Source organism: Dermacentor albipictus, unplaced genomic scaffold (genome assembly GCF_038994185.2).
Source record: "Dermacentor albipictus isolate Rhodes 1998 colony unplaced genomic scaffold, USDA_Dalb.pri_finalv2 scaffold_35, whole genome shotgun sequence".
NCBI lineage: Eukaryota > Metazoa > Arthropoda > Arachnida > Ixodida > Ixodidae > Dermacentor > Dermacentor albipictus.
This window is the reverse complement of record NW_027225589.1, coordinates 516,951-539,515: the sequence shown is the minus strand read 5'-3', so window position 1 is coordinate 539,515 and position 22,565 is coordinate 516,951. Positions and strand designations below refer to the sequence as shown.

General features: G+C 46.8%; 3 protein-coding genes across 7 annotated transcripts in view; 1 reads left to right on the top strand and 2 right to left on the bottom strand.

Moving 5' to 3' along the window:
• Positions 1 to 290: 290 nt before the first annotated feature.
• Positions 291 to 3,532, top strand: LOC135897202 (uncharacterized). Its single transcript, XM_065425784.2, has 4 exons — positions 291 to 543; positions 1,135 to 1,281; positions 1,549 to 1,623; positions 1,888 to 3,532. The coding sequence occupies exons 1-4, from the start codon at positions 342 to 344 to the stop codon at positions 2,628 to 2,630; spliced, it is 1,167 nt and encodes a 388-aa protein (XP_065281856.2). The 5' UTR covers positions 291 to 341; the 3' UTR covers positions 2,631 to 3,532.
• Positions 3,533 to 5,243: 1,711 nt separating this feature from the next.
• LOC135897220 (uncharacterized) lies at positions 5,244 to 15,193 on the bottom strand. Its single transcript, XM_070529891.1, has 6 exons — positions 14,699 to 15,193; positions 13,945 to 14,060; positions 13,310 to 13,512; positions 11,845 to 11,959; positions 10,361 to 10,701; positions 5,244 to 5,258 (listed from the first exon to the last, which is right to left on the bottom strand). Exons 1-6 carry the CDS (start codon positions 15,040 to 15,042, stop codon positions 5,244 to 5,246), a joined length of 1,134 nt encoding a protein of 377 aa, XP_070385992.1. The 5' UTR covers positions 15,043 to 15,193.
• A 3,467-nt stretch (positions 15,194 to 18,660) lies between these two features.
• LOC135897211 (sulfotransferase 1C2-like) overlaps positions 18,661 to 22,565 on the bottom strand; it is a 56,957-nt gene continuing 53,052 nt past the window's right edge. For 4 of the 5 annotated variants that reach the window (XM_065425794.1, XM_065425792.1, XM_065425795.1 and 1 more), the window contains exon 3: positions 21,056 to 21,588. In XM_065425794.1, coding sequence (XP_065281866.1) covers positions 21,103 to 21,588 — 486 coding nt within the window. In that variant the 3' untranslated portion in view covers positions 21,056 to 21,102. Of the gene's footprint in view, positions 18,815 to 21,055; positions 21,589 to 22,565 lie in introns of those variants that run through there. The other variant, XM_070529917.1, reaches the window with a different exon arrangement.

The window sequence follows — 22,565 nt, the reverse complement described above, 5'->3', positions numbered from 1 at the left end:
CCTCAGACAAATGGGCTTGTCGAACGTACGAACAGAACTCTAACTAACATGCTGGCCATGTACGTATCTTCCGATCACAAGGACTGGGATGACGCACTCCCCTTCATCACCTATGCGTATAATACTGCAAAGCATGAGACGACCGATTACAGTCCTTTTTATCTCCTTTACGCCCGTTCACCGCTAAGCTGCATTGACACTATACTACCGTTTGACTTTCACAGCGAGTACTAGAGGCGCTAGAGCAGACGGCGGACGGCCGGGGCAGGCGCTGCTGTGCTATACTCGCTGCCGCGCGCACGGCACGCCTTCCTAACATATTGACATCGAAATTTGGCGCGATGCCAATGTCGTGTGTCGCGTACGGCTGCAGTTCACGTGACAGTCCCAGCAGGACAGTGCGGTTTTTCCGATTTCCGTCGGTAAAACGAGATCGACAGCGCCGTGAAGCCTGGATTAGGGCTGTGAAGCGGCAAGATGCGCAAGGGCGTCCATGGCAGCCGTCAGCAGCATCTCGACTCTGCGGGAAGCACTTTGTGACAGGTATGCATCCACATACGTAGTTCTGTGTTTTTGTCGTTACTGACTCATACGAATAATCTCGAGAAAGACGCAAATGTGTTTGAGCTAGCGAAACAAACGATCTCTTGCTCGCGAGAGCCGGCCGAGTGAAACGCGGTGCTTTATTTTTTTTTTATTCTTTTTTGTCGTCATCTCTGTGCGGCCGCCGCGTTGTGCTTTACTTTGTTTTTTTTGCTGTCACCTCTGTGCGGCCGCCGCTAGAACGCAGTCTTTAGCAACGTTACACCGTGCACACTTTTACTACTTCATAAGCGTTCAGCGAGTGCTCGTGATGTCGGCGTAGTTATCCGTTGGAGCCAAGCGCGCCTGCACTGCCGGGCAGATTTGGAAACGGCGTGCACTGTTTAAGTAGCTGATGGTGCTAGTTAGCAATCGCTGCTATTTGTCGTTTCATCATTCTTGTCGACACCGAGTATAGTAATATTTCTTGAAGAAAGCTTATGTTCGTTTAGCGAATAGCGATGTAGTACGGTTTGTACTATGGCTCATTTTCCCGTGCTGCGCTTTCTGGAGTCGAGTGGCGCGTCTTATTGTGTAACGGACACATTCCAGGGGCACCTTCACTGTCACCCAGACATCCGGACTTCATACCGACGCTGTTCGTGTATACAGACCAGTTCAGAAAGAAGGACGCGGTCGACCGCCATGTTCGTACCGCGGCGCGTTCCAAGAGGAAAACAGGCGCTCCACCAACAGCAGGTATCACCGGTTCTGGGCATACTGGCCATTTTCTGGCATTTTTGTAGGTGTACATATACTTTATGTGGGTAAAACACGTATGCAAACTGACATTCTGTTGGCCTCCCCATTACCTGTGTATGCACGCCAAGCACTATGGCACACTATAAAGGAATATATGCAGTGGTGAAACGTGATATTTGCCCTAAGAACTACACTTCATGCCCTATCCGAGTCATGCGTTTTTGTGTGTACTCATACTATTTTATTACTCACTTTACGTCACAGGTACAGAGGTTTCAGGTCAAGGAGGAACTTGTAAAGGTCACAGTGATGGGGAACCAGACACGTCCTGTGTTCAGGGTGAGCAGTGGCTTTTGAACTAATGGCAAGCACACTGCCACATTATGCAGCTGGAAATGTTTTCTGAGGCTCACCTTATGTTGCTCATTGCGAGTCTTGCACGTTTGCGACATATGAATTATCCATAATTTGCTTTCAGGTCACCAGGTCATTAGAGTAGTGCACTCTGCACAAAGTGCGAATGCTCAGAGTAAATGTCAGTGTTCAATGAATTGTGTCTAAAGCAATAGCGTCACTTTATTGCATTTGTTGATGCAAATGCAGGTGCAGACTCTTCATTCGACGAGGAAGGAGCAGCTGATGCACTCTTGCTGCTTGCAACATCCCCAATGCTCACTGAGCCACAGGAGGTCCTAGAGCCAACGCCCTTAAGCAGAGAGGAGAACACTGACCACCTATTAACTGAAAATGTGGCATTACAACGGAAAGTCAGGGATCTAGAACTGCAATGCAGAAAGCTAAAACGCTGCACGTTTTCTGTGGATACTATTCACAAATCGTCTTTTAAGTTTTATACAGGACTGCAAAGTAAGGAACAGTTTGAAGCACTCTTTAAGCACATTGAAAAAAATGCAGAACGCATGGTTTATTGGGATGGAGGAAAAACACAAGCAAAGGAAAGACAGCTCTCCAAGCGCGAAGAACTTTTCATGGTGCTGTATAGGCTCAGGACTGGTGTTTGTGCCAAGGAAGTGGCTCGAATCTTTGGAATTTCTCAGTCATGCCTTAGTCGCATCTTCTGTACATGGGTAATTTTTCTTGATAAAGAGCTCTCAGCATTGACAAGGTTTCCCACATTAGCAGAGATCAAAAGGCACATGCCAATGGCATTCAGTGACTTCTCAAACACTAGAGTCATACTTGATTGCACAGAGGTGAGAATCCAAAGACCTTCAAAACTACAGGCACAGAGGCATACTTTCTCTTCGTACAAGCATTATAACACGTTCAAAGCACTTGTTGGGGTAACACCAGATGGCTACGCTTCATTTGTGCCAGATTTGTAGGGTGGGCATGTTAGTGATAGCGAAGTTGTCGAAAAATCGGGCCTACTGGGTTTATTAGATGCGGGGGACGGTGTGATGGTCGACAAAAGGCTTTAGGTTGGAGGGCGTTTTTCCACCATCTATTCAGACCCACATGCCACCATTTAAAATGGGGAACCAATTGTCAGCTAGTGACGTGATTGCCACCCGAAAAATAGCTGGCGCTAGGATCCATGTTGAGCGAGTCATAAGACGTATCAAAGAATTTCATTTTTTAGACAAACCACTGCCAATCAACATGCTCGACATTATTGACAGCATTTTTAGGACTTGCGCCTTTTTGTGCAATATTCTACAGCCAATCATTTCAATCAATAATGAGAACAAGTAGCCAGCTCGCACATCTCTACTTCAAATGAGCCTCCTTTACCATGCTTATGACCAGAAGAGACCAGACTGTGTAACAACAGTGTACTCTCATACTATATCACGTGTACTTACGACGACGCTGTCTACTGTGCTACCTTCTGAGGAAATTTGTATTTTCCATCTCTGAATAAATGATGCTGCTTTTTCAGTTATCTTCCATGTACACTGCACATTTATTTTGTTATGTCTATAGACGTAACGGCTATAGTTATCACCAATGCTACACAATTTGCTTAGGCCATGCTATTTCTTTTCATTTTGCCATAGAAAACAAAATACTTCGAAACAGTTTAGCCGAGCTACGAGCCGAGTTTGAAGCTTTTAAGCGCACGGCAAACAACAGCACATCACAGCAACCCATACAAATTGCGGACCACACTTCCAAATCACCACCACAAACATCACTGCAACAAAGTACCGCCTCCAGCACTCATTCGTTAACGCTGCAACAGTTAGCACAAAACATGCAACTAATATTCGCAGAGCTACACAAACTCAAACGAATGGTAGAAGATGTGCAAACAAAAGCCGCAGCCGTCCGCCGAAAGAGGGTCAGTCAAAGTCCGGGAGCTCCTACCAGGACTCCGAAAGCTATAGAGCACACTGATAGCGACAGTAATATCCATGGATAATATGGCAAGCAACACAAAGAGCGGACACATTGAAATCTGGCAATGGAATTGCTGCACGCTACGCACTAAATTGGCTAATTTCACGCACTACATAGAATCGGCGCCAATCCCTCCCGACGTTATCTGTATTCAGGAAATAGGGAAACAAAATCAAAAACTCAAAGGCTACGAGCTTCATGCTCACCCTGACTACCCTCAAGTAGCCACCTTTGCCAAGGAGGATGTCGCGATTAGCGTAAATTATTTTTTCCGGGAACCTATTCAGCACCAGATAATCACGATTTGGCCGCAGAAAAGGGGCAAACCTAAAACAATTATTGTCAACGTTTATAGTTCTCCCAGAGAACAACAGGCGGATTTTGGAAACGTGGTGGCCACCGCGGTGCGACTCGCTCAAGGTAGGGACAAATTAATATTGTTAGGCGACTTTAACGCGCTACGGACTTTTTCAGCTAACTCAACCGGATCTCCCAACGCGAATCGGGAACAGCGTGTCCCAGGACACTTCCCCCGACCTCACGTTCACCAACAACGAAAGTGAGACGCGATGGACGAACCTAGGTGAAAACCTAGGAAGTGATCACTATATCTTAAGCATATCGGTTAACGCAGCCAGGATTCGAAGAGCTATTGGCAAGGCAAGGCTATCCGACTGGACCAAATTTCGTGAAAAACAGAAAACAATCGGCAGCATAACAGACGTAGGAGAATGGGCCGAGCAGATCCGAGTTATTCACTCTAGGGTCACCAAAACAATTGAAACGACAACGGAGGCTCCAGCCGTGGATCATCACCTGTTGCATCTCTGGGAAGCCCGGAGAGGCCTCACAAAAAGGTGGAAAAGGCAGAAGCTTAATCGTAAACTCAGGATACGGATAGCTCAGCTAGTGCAGGAAGCTAACGAATACGCACAAAAGCTAAGCGACAGCAATTGGTGTCAGTTCAGCGACTCGCTTCGGGGCACGTTGACTACAAAGAAAACATGGCGCATTCTTCGAAGTATGATTGACCCAGGAGGAACAAAAACAGTCGCGAATCGCACACTTAAGCTGCTTGAAAACGAGTTTGAAGGTCGGGAAGCTGACATCATAGACAAAATTAAAGAGATATACGTAGGTACTGTACCGACCGGGGAATCAACCAAACCCGTTTACGAAGGTCAGGACCAACCGGAACTGGACGCCCCCGTAACCTTTGAAGGTTTACGCAGCGGCACACTCCTTCAAGAAAAACACAACCCCAGGGGTAGATCAGGTCACGAACGCAATGATTCGCAATCTAAATGATGACACGCTAAAGAGCTTGACCAAATTCTTTAACGACACGGTCTGGACAGAGGACGGCGTCCTTCCAAAAGAATGGAAGGAAGCAAAAATTATTCTTATTCCAAAACCAGGTAAGCCTCGTAACATCAACAACCTTCGACCCATCTCCCTAACGTCGTGCGCGGGGGAAATTCTTTGAAAAGGTTGTGCAGGGCCGGCTCTCGAACCACATAGAGCTAAACAACATGTTCCCCTCCAACATGTTCGGTTTCCGAGCCCACGTGTCAGGACAGGACATTTTTCTACTACTAAAGCACGAGGTCCTGCACCCCAACAGAGGGTCGGAAGATAAATTTGTACTGGCATTGGACATCAAAAAGGCCTTCGACAGCATCTCCCACCACGCTATTCGCGGTGAACTGTGGATCGCGAATTTATAACTACATGCGCTCGTTCCTCAGCCACCGCACGGCCACAATCGGATTAGGCTCCACGAGGTCCGACACCTTCAACTGTCCCGACAGAGGTCCCCCCAGGGAGCTATACTCTCTCCACTGCTATTCAATGTAGGGATGAGAAAGCTAGCCCTGGAGCTAGATAAGCACCCGAATCTCGGTTGTGCGATATATGCCGATGATATCACGTTCTGGGCTCACCAGGGGTCCTACGGGGACAAGCAAGAAACCCTTCAAAAGGCCATAGACGCAGTCGTGGAATACGCGAGGGCGGCGGACATGGCATGCGCACCCGAAAAATCGGAATTCATTCGGGTGCGTGCGAAGTACGCAAGAAAGAAGGACTGGGTGCCGCTCACTTTGACTCTCGACGGGGTGCCTATTCGTGAAGTGGAGACACTCAGAATATTGGGGATGTGGATACAGCAGAATGCTGGAACATCTCACACCCTACAAAAACTAAAGGCGGTCACAGGAAACGTGGCCATAATGATAAGGAGAGTGGCAAGAAGCAGAGACGGCCTAACTAAGGGAGAGACCATCAGCCTGGTTCACGCATTCGTAATTAGCCGACTCACATAGGCCCTTCCGTATCAGGCCATTGTTTTGTCCCACCTCCTTGACAATGACTTCATTCTCTTTGTGGTATACATATTGTTACGTAGGAAGACACCGACGAAAAGCTATTTACAAGTATATTTACAAGGCAATACGCCGCAGTTGACCAAGAGGCAACAGCCCGCGCTAGCTTCCAATCGTCGTCTTCGTCTTCTTCCTGCGCGGCTCTTCGTCTGTGGGAATACTACCCCGTAGCATTACCCCCGGCGGCAAAAGCGCCGTCCCGGAGCGACTAAAGGCTGGACTCGGAAGCAGTGTAGTAGCTCTTGAGCCTACTGATGTGCACGACATCACTGGACGCCAGAGTAGATGACGAGGTTGAGCTCAGAGGAGCAATTTCATAAGTCAGAGGCGTCACCTGGCGAAGCACGCGGTAGGGCCCTGTGTATCGCGAAAGGAGCTTTTCGGAAAGTCCAACGTGACGACAGGGCGACCACAGGAGCACGAGTGCACCAGGCGAAAACTGTACGTCACGGTGGCGGGCGTTGTACTGACGCTGCTGCGTGGTTTGCGAGTCCGTCAGTCGAGCACGGGCAAGCTGGCGTGCATGATCGGCGAGGGCGATGGCGTCGCGCGCATACTCGGTTGTTGAGGTCGCAGCAGGAGGAAGTACCGTGTCAAGGGGCAAGGTCGGTTCGCGACCGTAGAGTAGATAAAATGGAGAAAATCCGGCGGTGTCGTGCCGGGAAGAATTGTAAGCAAAGGTGACGTAAGGAAGGGCAACGTCCCAGTCGTGGTGGTCCTTCGAAACGTACTTGGACAGCATGTCGGTAAGGGTACGGTTTAAGCGCTCTGTCAGGCCATTGGTTTGAGGATGGTATGAGGTAGTCAGCTTGTGTTGAATAGAGCAGGAACGCACAATGTCGGCGACAACTTTCGAGAGGAAGTTACGACCGCGGTCAGTAAGCAGCTGTCGCGGGGCGCCATGCACTAAGATAATGTCAGGCAAGAGAAAGTCCGCGACGTCAGTGGCGCAACTGGTAGGTAGAGCCCGCGTGATAGCGTATCGGGTGGCGTAATCAGTTGCGACGGCTACCCATTTGTTCTCAGAGGATGACGTGGGAAAGGGACCGAGGAGGTCTAATCCAACACGAAAAAACGGTTCCACAGGGACGGCGATCGGCTGGAGATGACCGGAAGGTAGCACCTGAGGCGTTTTCTGACGCTGGCAGGGATCACAGGCAGCAACATAGCGTCGGACGGAGCGAGCAAGACCAGGCCAATAGAAGCGGCGGTGGACGCGGTCGTACGTGCGGGTTACGCCAAGATGTCCTGCAGTGGGTGCGTCATGCATCTGAAAGAGCACAGTCTGTCGTAGATGTTGTGGCACGACAAGAAGAAGATCAGGGCCGTCAGGGAGGAAGCTCCTTCGGTACAGAATGCCGCCCTGGAGGACACATCGGCGAACGGATGTGTCGGTAGGTGCAGAGCGCAGACGCTCGATGAGTACTCGCAGCGATATGTCTCGATATGTCTCGGAGGCGGAGAGTACTGGCGGAGCAATCGATGAGAGCAGAATGTGCGGAGAGGAAGTCGAGGCCGAGGATGATGTCGTGGGGACAGTGAGCGATGACTGTGAATAGCACGGTAGTGGAGCGATCGGCGAAGGAGACGCGGGCGGCACGCATACCAATTACGGGGGCTGTTCCGCCATCGGCGACACGGACAACAGGCGTCGTGGCGGGCGTGATTATTTTCCTCAGCCGGTTACGAAGATCCGCGCTCATTAAGGCCGATCCACACGACGGACCAAGTCCGCGGGCCGCTCGGTCACGTGATGCGACGTCACGGCCCGGCGCGGTCCGGTCCGGCGCAGAGCACATCCACACGGCGGACCGCCATAGCAGACGGCAGAGCAGATCAACCAGCTACACTCTCGGCCAGAGTGTTATCATTGTTATCATTCCGGCTCGAGTCCCACAAAGCCGGGAACTGCTCAACGAGGTATACAAAATGAAAAAACCTCCTCGTCAATTCCAACAGGACACGGTGTTTAAAAAATATATCTGCTGCACGCACGTGTACGCGGAACGGCGGACATGAAACGACTGGCTTGACTGGCTTTTGCTGAGCCGAAAACTGGATTGGATTTGGCTGAAGACACTCTGTTGCCGGACAACATTCGTTGGCTAAGCCAAAATCGCTGCGGTTTGCATGCGGTCCGCCGCCAAAACGGAAGCGGGAAAAGCCTCGGCGATTTGTTGGATCGCGAGGGCCGCGGTCTTGCGCGGGCTAACGGCGGTACGCACGAACTGGTGACGTCCTATCACGTGATGCGCGGACCGCGGTCCAAAAGAGCAATTTGGTCCGTCGTGTGGATCGGCCTTTACCGACAAATGCGCCCCAGTATCTATGAGAGCTGATACAGGAACACCGTCGACTTGCACGTCAAGAAGGTTCAGATGGGTGGGCAACGTCAGGAGAGGATTTGGCGGCGTAGGGAGCAATGCAGCGTCACCTCGAGGCGCTGCATCGTCTAGTTTTCCGGCTGGGAGCGGCGTCCGAAGGGAGTCGGCGAATAGGAACGACGGGGCTGGGGAGAGCGAGATTGTCGTCGTTGGGGCGAAGGCGAACGAGAATAGGGTCGGTTCGGCGCAGGAGAATCGGTGGCGGCATTATCTGAGCGGGCAGCATAGGGACGAGAAAGGCCACCTGAGGGGCGGGAGTAGGCAGTATATGTAGACTGGTTCAGGGAACTCCAGCGACTGCGGCAGTGCCGAGAAATGTGCCCAATTCGATGGCAGTGAAAACAAATTGGCTTGTCGTCTGCAGTGCGCCATTCAGAGGGGTTGCGGAAACGTGGAGGGTAAGAAGCTGCGGGACGGGGTGGAATCGAAGATGCCGGGTGGGGATCAGGGCGATGGGCCGAGCAGATTGTGTGAATACCCATGTTGGCGAACTCCTGGCGGACAACTGCCTGGATCAGGGAAACAGTGACTGCAGGTGCATTGGAGGGGCTGGAGTCGAACGCAGCCGGATAGGCGGCCTCGATCTCACGCCGGACAATCCTGGTAACATCGCCAGTGTTGTTGGGACGAGGAGCGTCGGCACAGGAAGATGTCGCTGGGGTGTTGGGCAGACGGGAAAACTGTTGGTCGATACGGCGGCTTTTAGCGAATTCCAGGCGGCGGCACTCTTTTATAACTGCATCCACCGTCGCGACGTTGTTAAACACGAGCAAGTTGAAGGCGTCATCGGCAATGCCTTTGAGGATGTGGGAGACCTTGTCGGACTCAGTCATGTGTCCGTCAACTTTGCGGCATAGAGCCAAGACGTCCTGAATGTACGTGACGTAGGGCTCCGTTGACGTCTGCACACGACCGGAAAGCGCCTTCTGCGCGGTAAGTTGGTGACCGTAGGGGTTGCCGAACAAGTCTCGAAGCTTTTGCTTAAGCGAATCCCAACTGGTCAGCTCATCTTCGTGCGTCCGATACCAAACTCGAGGTGTGCCACCGAGGTAAAAGACGAAGTTGGCGAGCATGATAGTTGGGTCCCACCGGTTATTGCGGCTGACGTGCTCGTAAAGGCTGATCCAGTCCTCGACGTCTTCCCCATCTTTTGCCGAGAATACGCCAGGATCACGGGGAGCGGAGAGGGTGATGTAGGTCGTCGAAGTGGCAGCAGGTGTCGGAGCCGGTGGAGTCGGGTTGGCGTCGCCGGGAGCCATGAAGGTAGGCTCGACGGACCGTCCACTGCGAAGCTCCGTGACGAGGTACAGGGAACGTCCACCTCCACCAAATATGTTACGTAGGAAGACACCGACGAAAAGCTATTTACAAGTATATTTACAAGGCAATACGCCGCAGTTGACCAAGAGGCAACAGCCCGCGCTAGCTTCCAATCGTCGTCTTCGTCTTCTTCCTGCGCGGCTCTTCGTCAGTGGGAATACTACCCTGTAGCATTATTTTTGCAGTAGGGGGCTCCTGCTTTCTGCAGGTTTTCAGATTCCTTTTGGCAGTGCCAACATACCTGGCAGAACTATACAGGGGAAGCCCTCTTCTAATTCGCTGGGTCAGCTCCTCAGCTAGCACAGCATTCCTATAGAAATTCAGTAGTGCTGGCAATATTTCCTGAGACCACATGGCGTCATCAAAGAAAATCCTTTCGACGTGTAAGGAGGATGCAATGGATGCTGCATTAGTCCACACAACGAAGTCGCACCAGCTAAGTCCTGTCACTGCCATTTGGCCCTGCAACTGGTAATAGTAATCATGCTCCCTTTTCAATGTAATTTCATTACCTGTTGCCCTACAACAAAACTTTGGAGAAGCTGCAGCTTCTTCGATACTTTTTCCTTTGAAAGAAAACGGGCATTTAAATTCTAGCAGCCCCATGTCACTGCCCTCAAATACCAGTCTATCTGGGGATGCAGGAATAAACGGATGCTCAGCATGCACGTGCAGGCCTGTATATCCCACAGTTATGGTCTTATCCATGCAGGCCATTAGCTGTTCATATGCCTGAACGGCATCTGGCTCGTGCACATTTCCATAGTGCATGGCTTCAGTTTTATAGCTCCGCGGGTAAAGTATCTCTTTAACAATACTGTCAGGTTTCCGGCACCGCACAATTCTTTTAAACATTGAGGCAGTTAGCCGACCAATCCGCTCCATGTGCCAGGTTGGATTTGCGGCCTGTCCAATCGTTGACTCGAGAACAACTGCTCTGCTGTCCACCGAGAGGGCCTGTATAGCTGCAAAAAAAAAACAGTATTGTTAATTTATAGGTTTAGAATCCGTTTTACAAGTCGTACAGCAAGCATTACATTGTATTAAAGCAATGAGAAGTAGCGTGACGTCAACAAAGCATCACTTGTCATGGCAATGTTGAGCTATTTGGTGGGGATTCATCGTGAAAGGAAGTAAGGGGTGCAAACATGGACACAAGAGAACCAGACAACACAAACGCTGCAGATAGGAGCTAAGTGTACTAGAAATGAAGCTTAAAATGAGAGAAAGTTTAGCTAGTTGGTAGCGAATCGCACTAAAAGAAAGTAACGCATGCAAACATGGATACAAGAGAACCAAACTAAGTAAATGCCATGTTGTCTAGTTCTCTTGTTGGTGTTTGCACGCCTTACTTTCTTTTATGTTGAATCACTTGTCAGAAACTTAATACCATTAGGTTAGCTTTTATTTACTCCTACAAAGAAACCCCTACAGGCCTACTCAAAGAGGCTAAAGTACTTAGGTTGTGTCAAATGACACAACTGCATATTGCAACGATTAAAATGTAGGTAGATACTAATCTCCTACAAAATTGTACAGCTTACTTTCACAGTGACATAAGAATTTTTCTGCAGCTTGTAACTTGCATGTGCTCATTATGTTTTATTTTTTTTTCGCTAATTATGCTGGTCAACATAGCTAAATCGTAAGTTGATTCAGTATTGCAAGTATTTAAACATGCCTAAAAACAAGAAGAGCAAGACAAATGTGCATGCTTTCAATTCCATGCTCTGCTAAAACACAGTCAACATATATATATGACAAATGCCGTGCATGAATCCAGGTGATGGACTCATGCTAAAGGAACATCCATTATACATTCACACAGTGCTTCACAAACATGCCATAGATGAAGCAGATATGTTTGAGGACCCTGTGGGTGCTCACACACATCGAGTTATGCGACAGCCCTGTAAAAGTTAAGAAATGACAAGACACTAAGTCTAAAAGTGACTGCTGCATTATCTGCTGCTCAGTGGGATACTTGTGAAGGTGATGCCCAGAGACATAGGTGGGCATTCTTATATAAATGAGACAGCCTCAGAATGACACGTGCCAAGACAAAAAGTTGCGAAAAATGTAATAAACAAGGAAGTGGACTTTCTTACCATCAAACCTCTCTTGTATGAGTCTTTGACAGGTTTCACTGTGGATGTCTTCAATGTCTGGGACCAGTGGAGTGTCTGAAGCTTCTGGTGCCACTTCACTGGGACTGTGTTCATCCTGGAATATAGTGCTTTACATTAGACAGCGCAGATAACATGCAAATGTTAGCTTAGTGACGACCTTGAATAGTAGTGCAGCTTGAAATATACGAAGCAGCATAGTAAAGATTTGAGGATTTTGTAAACAGGTCTTTGACAGCATCATATTGCGCCAGTGGTGAGAAGCGCAACAAAATAGGTTCAGATTGTGGTCTCATACCTGGCATGCCTTATTGCGCATGGTTGTTAAACAAGCAAACTCAGTATTGTACTTCTGAATCATTTTTCACATTTTATTTATTCGTACTCTAAATGCCTTCTTTCAGGGTGAGCAAAGAACAGTTTTGAAAGTAAGCAAACTACAAGCTTACTAGCATTAGAAAATTTAAAAAAAAACATTCAGATGCAGTGACATGGAACTCGTGCTAACATGTGCTGTAAATCAAGAGCAAATGTAAATATGAAAGTGCAATAATGTGCATGTTGCAGAAGGGGATAGAAAAAACTCAAGCCATACGTAGAGGTAAACAGTAATCAATGCACATCAGATATGCCAACGCAAGATTTAAAATTCTTTAAAATTAGGTTCAGCAGCTCTGTGTAGAGAAGTTATTCCATTCAGCTATAAAGCATGGTATGAAAAATCAAGGGACACTTAATACACGTAACTAAGGAAACTATGTACAGATAATTTAATAAGACTTGCCCAGCATGCTATACTCACATGCTTTGCTGCATAAGTTGCAGGTGATTGGACAGTCTCGCATGATAATTATGTGAATCACATGTGGCTATAAGAATTTATGAAGCAGGCACTGGGGAGTTCATCAGCGACTTGATACCTACAGTATTACAGGAGGCGTCAAAGGTCTTGTATTTTGTAAAGGCACACAGCATTTGAAAGCCCTTAAATGTATCACACTTTGGAATTCACAGTCCCTTACTGCTGTCATGTACAAGACAAGCTATAGAATGGAAGTTGAACAGATGTTTGTGTCAGTTTAACAGTGTGTATGTGCATGAATGCTCTCGCATTATTTCAGTCATCACGAGATAGGTTCTGCCAGAATTTTTAAAATAACTTTGGCTTTAAAGAGGTTTAGTTGCCTCAATTAACCAAGACTTACATCACAGGTTTGCTGCATCATCTCATTGCTAAGCTTGCAGATTGTTTAGTGAGATAAAAAAGAAAGTCACCATATATAAACACTACTGACATTAGTGTTATACTGATGCAAACTGTACTTCGCATAAAAGCACAGTAAAAGGGGCTCTCAAACTGTTCCTGTCTGTCGTCACATGCTGATGGAACACTGCTAACTCTTATTTTAACATATCACAAGCATGCAGAGTTAAGTGTAGCACTTACAAGTGATTCTCCTGAGTTTTCTTTGCTCATATAACGGAGAAGCAGGCAGTTTGCTGCCACCTTTTCGAGATCGGCAGCAACCAGAGATGGGTCACTCGGTGAGAGCCCTGGCAGTGGATCAAACCGCCGCCTTTTCGCACCTTCATGTTTCCTTGTGTGAAAAGTGATGTCTTGCAGAGGCAGAGGTGGCTCATGCTTTTTGACTGAAAAAAAAAAGTTTTGTTTGTACAAGTACAATAACGAAATTTTAAGTGCTTCCTGTGATGTTTAGCCAACGACCACATCCATTGTAAGAAAATTAAATGTTGCAGTTTGGGATTATTTTTTCTCTATGCAGGTCTTGTAGTTAAGAATTTATGAAGCGACACCAATATGTGTTCTTAATTAAAACCAGTAGCCTATATTTGTCCACATACCAATACTCATGTACGCTGTAAACAATGTAGCTGTGTGAATGAGTTGATATTCAACAGCTGCTACCACGAATGCAAGCAATTTTACAACACGTTAAATGGTCAACACGGTGCCACAAAGAACCGTTTGCAGAAAGGGGCCGGAAGTGTGATCACAGATTTTTTAGGCACTTTTGCCGCCTCCTATGTTAACTAATGCTTGCTAAGTAGTAGCATTCTTACCTTGGGCAGGAACAATCCAAGCACATGGAACTTCCGGGCACGTTGCCGCATCCTTTTGCGCCAAGTGAATGGCATGAAGGATTAACCCAACAAAATGTTGGCATGTGCCGCTCAGGCTGCAAGAATAAAATGGAAGAGGAGATGAGTTTTCATGCTCAACAGGTATTCATCAAGGAAAAGATGGGATCAAGTGTTTATGAATTCGAAAGAACGGGTTTAAGTTCACGTCACTCAACGTGAAATACATGCGCCAATCTCAGACATGAGCCGCACACCACCACTCGCGCGTTGGCCTTGTAACACCATGTGCACACATTAGCAGCATCATTGAACGATGCGATGCGGCTTGTCAGACAGCTATGCCGGCACGAAGTTAGGTACAACTAGCGGTTTTACAGTAAACAGCCAAACTTGGAAGTCATTCTCGTTATATGCCTCTAAATAGTGTACTGTGTGATACCGGCAATCCAAGGCTGTGTACGGTCGCAGACAAGTGCAAATTGGTATGCTGCACGACCGTGTCGATCGGTATACATGCAAATGCGCAAAAACAAGAACTCCCCGCTTTCTTCATTTACAGTATGTGTATTTTTTCAACATTTAAGCAACCGTACCTTTATATAAGCAAACAGCTAGCCCAAAACGGCAGGGCCGGTATAGTTATGAATTCCAAAATTTAACCCATCAGACTTAAATGTCCTGCACGCGGTTCATGCAGGTCGCACTCCAGATGTAGAATAGAAAGCTTGCTCACCCTGCGGGGCAGAGGCAATGACCAGCCAGGATGGAGCCCGACGCCTTGGAAATCGCGGCGTGCACGATGTAATAGCCGCCTTTCATTGACGGTAGGCAGATACTACGCAAAAGTCCGCACGTGGATTCTGCTGACACGTCGTTGTACATGACGTTGCGCACGTATCCTTCTTCTTGGAACATCGTTCCTTTCATTTGCTGTCGCGCGAAGCGCGCTCCGCTCGACACCATGTGTTCTTCGAGCTGCGCTTCCGTGGGTATTTTGACGTTGCCGAAGCGCTTTTTCCAGCCGTTCGTCACGCTGAAGAAACCTCCAGGTACAAAGCAGTCACCAGCGGGCTCCATGGCTAGCGGACGGCGACAAACTGTGCGCACACGTTGTTGCGGTTTTCACTCACACGCTGCTTGCTTGCACACGTGTCTCGCGTGCGGCGGCTGTCTGTCGCGGCGAGAGCGGCGCCTGCCAAATCGTTTCTCGTGGCCACCGCACAGTGGCGCCACAATGCATCGCAAAAGGCCCATTGTTCGGAAGCGCTCAACAAGATGGCACGTTTTAATGCAGGCTACGCTCGAACCATTCGCGTAGGCGGAAAGGGGTAGCGTTCCAACGCCGCTAAATTTTTATTTTGCCATGTGGATATACACATGCCATATACAAACACACGCGCGAACATGCATTCATGGGGTAGGACACGCCTCGATCCCCAGAAATAAAATACTGACTATGCCCGAGGCTCCAACAGCTCGAAAAGTCGCTTGCAAACACGCAGTACTTTGCAACAAAACGCACGGCAATGTTGTGCAGCATGAATATGAAGTTTTCTCGCGGAAGCTGAAAGGCAAGAAATGTTTTAAGGGGTGTTCAAGGAAAACTCCACGCGCGTGTGGTGGGCAATTATGACAGAACGTTTTGGCTGCCGAAACCGGACGAATAATGATTGTCGGCAAGATAAAAATCGTGCCTACAGTTACGTAAGTGACCGTTAACCATGGCCATCATTCATCACTAGTGGTCGTTCATAGCAGCTGCATGTTTGGGATATATGGGGTGCAGACATGTGTATCTGAACACTTTTCAAATGTTCACATGCGCAAATTTTAGGCAACGTTTATTTTTACGATTCATTGATACCGCAGACTAAACAGCTGCATCGTAGTAGCAAATCTGCAAGTGTAGTAAGATTCAACATTCAGGAACTGCGAAATCAAATTAATTTCGTAAGTTCTTATTTTTATTTTTTCATACTACTCGGGTCAATTTACCATAACAGAGCGCTTATTAAACATACAGGCAGAATTTTACATTGCTCATTTCGACGAAGGCCAATCGAAGAAGCAGGATATTGCGGCCTCTATATGCTGATGCTATGACAGTTGTCTCATGAGTGGGAGCGCGCGGGGTTCTCGCTATACTGCAAAACAATGAACACTAGCACATTTACCGAAGTTACATAAAAAATAAAGAACTGACAAAAATAGAGGAGGAAAAAACCAGGATGCACGATTAAACTCTATCTGCTTGCATTTACTCTGTTTTGAACACTGTTCTAGAGCCGCATAGTCCGAACAATCGTACAAGCAGCACAGTGAATTGAGCGAGTTGGTAAGTTCACATTCTTGGCTTATATGTGCAGTGCGACACAGACGTGTCGTTCATTCTTTGTCCCACGCGTGAAGTCGCGCTGCACACATACGCCGAAAATCGTACAAGTGAACAACCTTTCAAGCCACCCGTAGGTATCTCAGCGTTAACAAGTATGTTACTCGAGCTAAATGCTGCTTTAGTGTAAACACGACGAACGCAACTCGCATATCCTGGTCGCTTCTGGAACCGGCCAGTCTCGGCGTATACGCAGCAGCCATGCCAGTCCCCTGCGCACATGTGTCCGTCCGCGCCGTACCACGTAAGGAGCTTTGCCACATTCCGGGCAGTTTGTGCAGTTTGGCGGGCTGCAGACCATCATAGTGGAATACAACTGTCAATATGATCTGCTTCGTATCACATCACCAATGTCGCTGACATAAAATCGTCGAATACCGTACCTGCCGCTCGGAGTATATGAATGCAGTGCGCGCTCGACGCTTTTCCAATTGCAATGTCGCTGACACTGATGGAAACAATGAGTCGGCATCGCGCTCGTAAAGTTGGCTCTACCGCGGCGAATTTGATCATTTCATGTCATTTAGCAGCATGTGATAGCGATCGGCGAATATCGGTGCGAGCGGTGCCAGAAAAGCTATGCGTAACTTAGCTCCCTGCGGGAGCATATAGAGGAACAATATACCCGGCCTTAACCAGTTACCCTCTCTGAACCTTTCTCATTACCAGTTGGGCCTGCAAATTTCTTTTTTTTTCATCTCACTACCTACTTCTGTAGCGTCGTCCATGGCGAGCACCTTCCTTTAGCATCCACTCTCTAGCTCTAAGCGACCGCTGATTATCTGCCCAGCCAAGGATAGGGACAGCCCAGCTCCATTTTTAAAGCGAACTTGCGATTTCGCCTTGATGGTGCTCTGAGGAGACACATGACGTATGAACGCGGGCTTCGCCGCGGATATTTGTCTCTCTTTCTCTCGCTCCCTAGTCACTACTGCGCAGGCGCGACTAGTAGCACCGAGCCACAGGTGTTACGCCGCCGCCGCCGCCGCCATTTGGGAAGACGTCACGACCCGTTCCTCGTCGTTGCGCTCGCCTCCGCTGGCTTTGCCAGCTGCGTCGCATGCCCGATAACATGTCGGAGGATTCAAAGGGAGAGCTTGCGTGCGCCGCAACCACAATTGGGGTAGCAATATGGACGGCGACAATTCTGATAAGCAGGAGGAGGCATGGAATCGGCATCGGAACGAGATGAGAGGAAACGGATCGCCCGGGAAACAGACAAACAGCGTGCCGAATGACTGGGTAAGCGCGGCCACATAGCTAAACAGCCAGACTAACCTGGACTTGCAATCAAGATTAACTTAGGCTAATCATGATATGCCTTACCTTTCGCTACGTATATCCTGGCATAGCCGAGCAAAGCCACTGCCAATTTTTTTTTTCATTTTGATGTAAACCACAATACCAGGTACCACCCGTTCAACCTCACACCCACAGCAATGCCTACCTTCCTCTTAACGTTACGCCTAAATTGTTTTACCTCCAATGCCATGATGCGCGGTCCTTAACTTCCTCTGAAGCTTTTTTGTTAGCCTCCACATACCTGCCACACATGTTACTAGAAGTAAATTGCAATGATTGTACACATTTCGAACTGCGCAAGTTCTTATTCCTTCTTTTGCAGAAAGATTGGTGTGCAGATGTTGCCAGAAATTGCTTCCATGTTTTTATCACCTTCCATTTTTTGTCAGCTTGCTTCTAAACCGGTATCATTATCTTTGTTTTCTCAGTCTGACAACTTAACACCGTCATCAGCCCCTCTTTTCTTTTTCTCCTTCCTCCCCTTTGCTTCAACATTCTCAATCCCCCTTACTCAGTGCACCAGCTTATTCTCCTCCTCCTCCTCCCATTATCAAGTGAAGGGGAGAGCAGGCTATGTGTACATAACGATGCTGTTAATATAGGCAGGTGCTGTTCCGACAAAATTTAAAAAGGCAACGATTTCCTTAGAAATTCCTGCGCTGTAGCAGAAAATGTTGGCTGTCGTGTAGCAATGAGTTCCTCCTCGGCTGGTATTCTATAAGCGTCTGTCACGTGCAGGTGTGGCCCAGAAGAGCTGCTGGTAAAGCAGCTCCGGTATGAGCTGGCCTCACACCTCATCATCACTGCCAGGATGAGCATGTGATTGTAGCCTATAAATAAACAGATAAATACATAACTAAATGAATTGTGTCACAGCATGGCTCTTTGTGGGGTGGCTACCACAATAAAGATATTACCGAAGCAGATGTTATAGGCATTCTTCAAGTGTGGTAAACATTAGCAACGAGCCTAGTAAATTTCTGTAGGAACGAACTTTGTTTCAGTACCATAGGTTGGCAGTGTCTTGCAAGAGGTGACAGTGAAGTGGCCCTCCTCGCTTTGCTGAGCTTTACTTTCCATCGTAGCGCTCCTTTCTTGGTGGAAGCCTGAAGTCTTGTAGCGTTCTCATTATAGGGAAGCACAGCTAGTTGAGTCCTGGAAAGAAATGTGGAAGCAGGTATGCCTTTTCATATCACCAAATTTAGTCAGTTTACTTTATGTTCGTGCCATCTACTGAGTAAGCCACAGATTTAGGGGCAAAGCAAATCAACAAGCTGTTGAACGAATCTAATTATTACGTCTGTGCTCCAGGTGAAAGGTAGCGCAGATCACTCAGCAAGCCAGGGCTTTCCGAAATTAGTCTCAGCTTTTGAAAGGTGGTTGAATCTGTTTGCAAGAGGTATTTTCAAGAAGGTGTTAAAATGATGAACTTGGCAAGTATGGACAACCATATGAAATAGCGCAGCTTTCTATTGACATTCACAGACAAAGTACTGTGGTTTTGCTTCTGCTGAATATAGAAGCACAGTATCTTCTTGGCATGTGTGGTAGTTGATGCATGATTGCTTTGTATTCCAAATTCCAGTTTGCATGCCAGTGTGAAATAACATGATTAAGGTCAATGGCTTTTGACAGGCACCGAACAGTGTACTATACACTGCAAAAAAAAAACTGAGCTTTTCAACTCATTAGTTTAGAGATTGCAAATTCCAGCTTAATGTTGCACTGTAGGGTTGTTCTCATTCTTTGTGCCATTCACACTACGACATGACAAATTGTACAATGATGTACCTTACAAAGTTCTCATCAAAGGATGGCTGGTAGCTTGTATCCGCTAGGTGCGCTGAAAGCCAAAGTCGGAGGCAGGCGCCTATGGGAGTGTCCACTCTTTACGTTTACTACGTTACTCTATGGTTATACCTCTTATGCGTCGAAGATTGAAGAACGACTACACTGCATATGCTTTCAACGAAAACACACGTACAGAAATTTTAAGCCCGGCTGTCACGTGACATTGGAGACCTAGTTCTCGAGCGAGCAGAAATCTCGTCTGGTTCATAAGCTAGCTCAGCTGAATTGAAGATCCACCTAAGAGCAGTGGCAACTCTACTACGATGCTAGAAAACAAAACATAGGTAATGAGAGCGTTGAATTGACTTCTTATACCGTGTCTTTTTCACTCTCCGCTGCATCCACAATGACTTGTGGCAATGAAGTGCACTGATGGACAAAATATTATCGTTTTAACGTCAGTTAAAGGTAGCGCGTTAAAGCTTAAAGGTAGCGCGCTTGATTAGTGTGATAAACGAGCACTCTCAATACCTGTAAATTCCCACAGAAACGAACAAAAGTACTTCTCCATAATTTCTTTGCAATTCCTAGTAAAACAATAAATGCTACTAATTATATGCTTCTTGTACTTTTATGCAATTGCAGCGATTTTTTTTATTATGAGTAAAGATAGGACTACAGAGGATTTTCCCCTTGTTCTCAGCTTCGCTAGCAGTGCACATACATTAGGACGATTTCCTTTACCTAAGGTTGCTGAACATATGCCGATTTACCTGCAATAGTATGATTAAAATCGCTGATTTGTAACTGCAGCTTTTAGAGCACAACGACCCGACCTCTTACGTACGATACATCCCTTCTCTATGCGATTTTGGGGCTCTTCATATTTGCTAATATATCTCATTGAGAAGTGGTTCATTCTGGATATAATAAAGAAAGTTGTAGAAGGCATTAGATTTCAGTTATGCGAAAAGGAAGAGGCGTGCGGACAGGACACAAGAGTAGAGAAGTGGACAAGACGAACGCCGACTATCAACTGAAGGGAGCACAGATGCGAAAAAAGAAAGAAGACACAAAACTCAGCTGCGCAAGCATCTGCAAGATTTGTGTATTCTTTCTTTTTTTCTCCTATGTGGCAATCGCATGATTTGCAATTTTGGCATAAGCTACGTGGAACACCCAGTATACATCCTAAATGTTTGTTTTCGTACGCAACATTTCTTGCACTACATTGTACACTTTAGACTAATCAATAAAAATGAGCGCAATGGATGACCTCTTGAAGCTGCTTACATAGAAAGATCGAATACTATACCATGAAGGCAAAACTCAGGCAAGCCGCAATGGATTTAGTGGATGCTTCGTTTTGATAGGGGGCAGCTTGAAAACGTGCGTTTATCAAGTTTATGCCAGGTGGAAAAAGAGTAAAAACACCATTGCACTCAGTAGGCTATATTGCTTTTAATGAAGGAATATACAGCTAAATGTGCGTATATATATATATATATATATATATATATATATATATATATATATATATATATATATATATATATATATATATATATATATATATATATATATATATATATATATATAGGGACATGCGTGTGCACTATATTATGGATATTATACACGTACACCACATTTCCTCATGGGAGATCACAGTCTTCCCATAGTGCCATGACGTCGCTTCCCTGTGTCTTTTTCGTGATCCATTCTTTCGTTCGCTGTACCTGCTCAGCAGTAAAATAGTTTCGCCAATCGCCAACGATTCCCTTGCGAACAATGCTGGAGCCCTCGTGCATTTCGTCCTTTAGCTCGGCCACGTCCTTCATCACGGCAAACGTCTCTGACTTCTCCGCTGACGCTTTCAGCATGATCTTTGGCCGGTCCGCTGGTTTTACATCAAAGATGGCCTTCATGCTTTCCAGACTACAGGCGTGGAGGACTCTCTGAAGAAGGTCATCGTCTTTACGCAACGCTGTTCCATGTTCTTCGCCAAGAAAATCGGCGATTTTGAGCACTTGAGACCTCGTATCCGCCTTCAGTTGTTCATATGTGATGAAAAGAGTATTTTGTGCTCCTCGATGCTCATACCATGGCAGAAGGTGACCGAAGTAGTCGCCGTAGAGGACCTGGATAAGAGAAAAGCGCGCTTTGTTTAAGATAGAGGAATAGACACGGTGGATTTTATTAAGGCGGCAATAGGTGCCTACACCATTGGTTTTTCATTTTATCTTAGGTAGTTTGCATCTACTCTAATTTCTTCCGTTTGTTCAATGTTGAACTGCGTTTTGTGTTAGTTCTTACAAAAAGCGAAAATCACTTTGCGCGCTGTCGATTGTATTATTAAATTAAACCATGTGCTAAACAGGGTTCTTTAAGTTGCGAGTGCAATATACATAGGTAGTCTCATATTTAGGCAATTTTTACTCGAAGTCTGTTTACAAGCCTTTTATTAGTATAACGGAAACGATGCTGAGTGCCAGTAGTGGCAGGATCATACCTAAGATTCTTCGACTGACATAATACGCAGTCTTCTATGGACTTCTGCTAAACTATATGCGCCGCCGATTTGATAAGGTGAATGTGACCACATTTTTGCATGGGCGGATAGTTGAGCTCTTGTTCGTCGAGTGTAAGGCTCAAACACCGCTACTTTGCTGGGCTAGAAACGAGGCAATCTCTTAAAGTGACAGGGCCTCTCATCATGATGGTTTTTCGTTGGCTAAGAATTGCGCCGAACGATCAAATATAGGTCATAACACAACCGAAATTACTTTAGTAACCTCAATTGGTGCCGCACCTTCGTCCAAAAAATATAGCCTTTAATGTGGGTGCACCGCCATCGTTGGAATATATATAATCACAGTTCAACCCGAAGCTAGGAAATGCGCTCTTCGATAATTATCTTCAGAATGACACAGCTTTTATATGTCATCAATTTGCCCCATATTTGTAATGTGTGCACGATATGCTAGTCACTCTTCGAGTACCTTAAGGCAAGCCAAAAAAACGTGAGCAATCTTACAGTGCTCACTTCAAGGTCGGGACAAAAATAACACGAAATGAAAGAAGTCCAGGGCAATTGGTGCACACGGAATATGCAATT

Excerpts from the sequence above, each read along its gene's own strand:
- LOC135897220 (XM_070529891.1), bottom strand. The coding sequence starts at position 15,042 with ATGGAGCCCGCTGGTGACTGCTTTGTACCTGGAGGTTTCTTCAGCGTG. Across the intron at positions 11,960-13,309 it reads AAAACTCAGGAGAATCACTT|GATGAACACAGTCCCAGTGA; the intron begins GTAAGTGCTACA and ends ACTATATTCCAG. Across the intron at positions 10,702-11,844 it reads CATACAAGAGAGGTTTGATG|CTATACAGGCCCTCTCGGTG; the intron begins GTAAGAAAGTCC and ends TTTTTTTTGCAG.
- LOC135897202 (XM_065425784.2), top strand. The coding sequence starts at position 342 with ATGCCAATGTCGTGTGTCGCGTACGGCTGCAGTTCACGTGACAGTCCC. Across the intron at positions 544-1,134 it reads CGGGAAGCACTTTGTGACAG|GGGCACCTTCACTGTCACCC; the intron begins GTATGCATCCAC and ends GACACATTCCAG. Across the intron at positions 1,624-1,887 it reads AGACACGTCCTGTGTTCAGG|GTGCAGACTCTTCATTCGAC; the intron begins GTGAGCAGTGGC and ends ATGCAAATGCAG.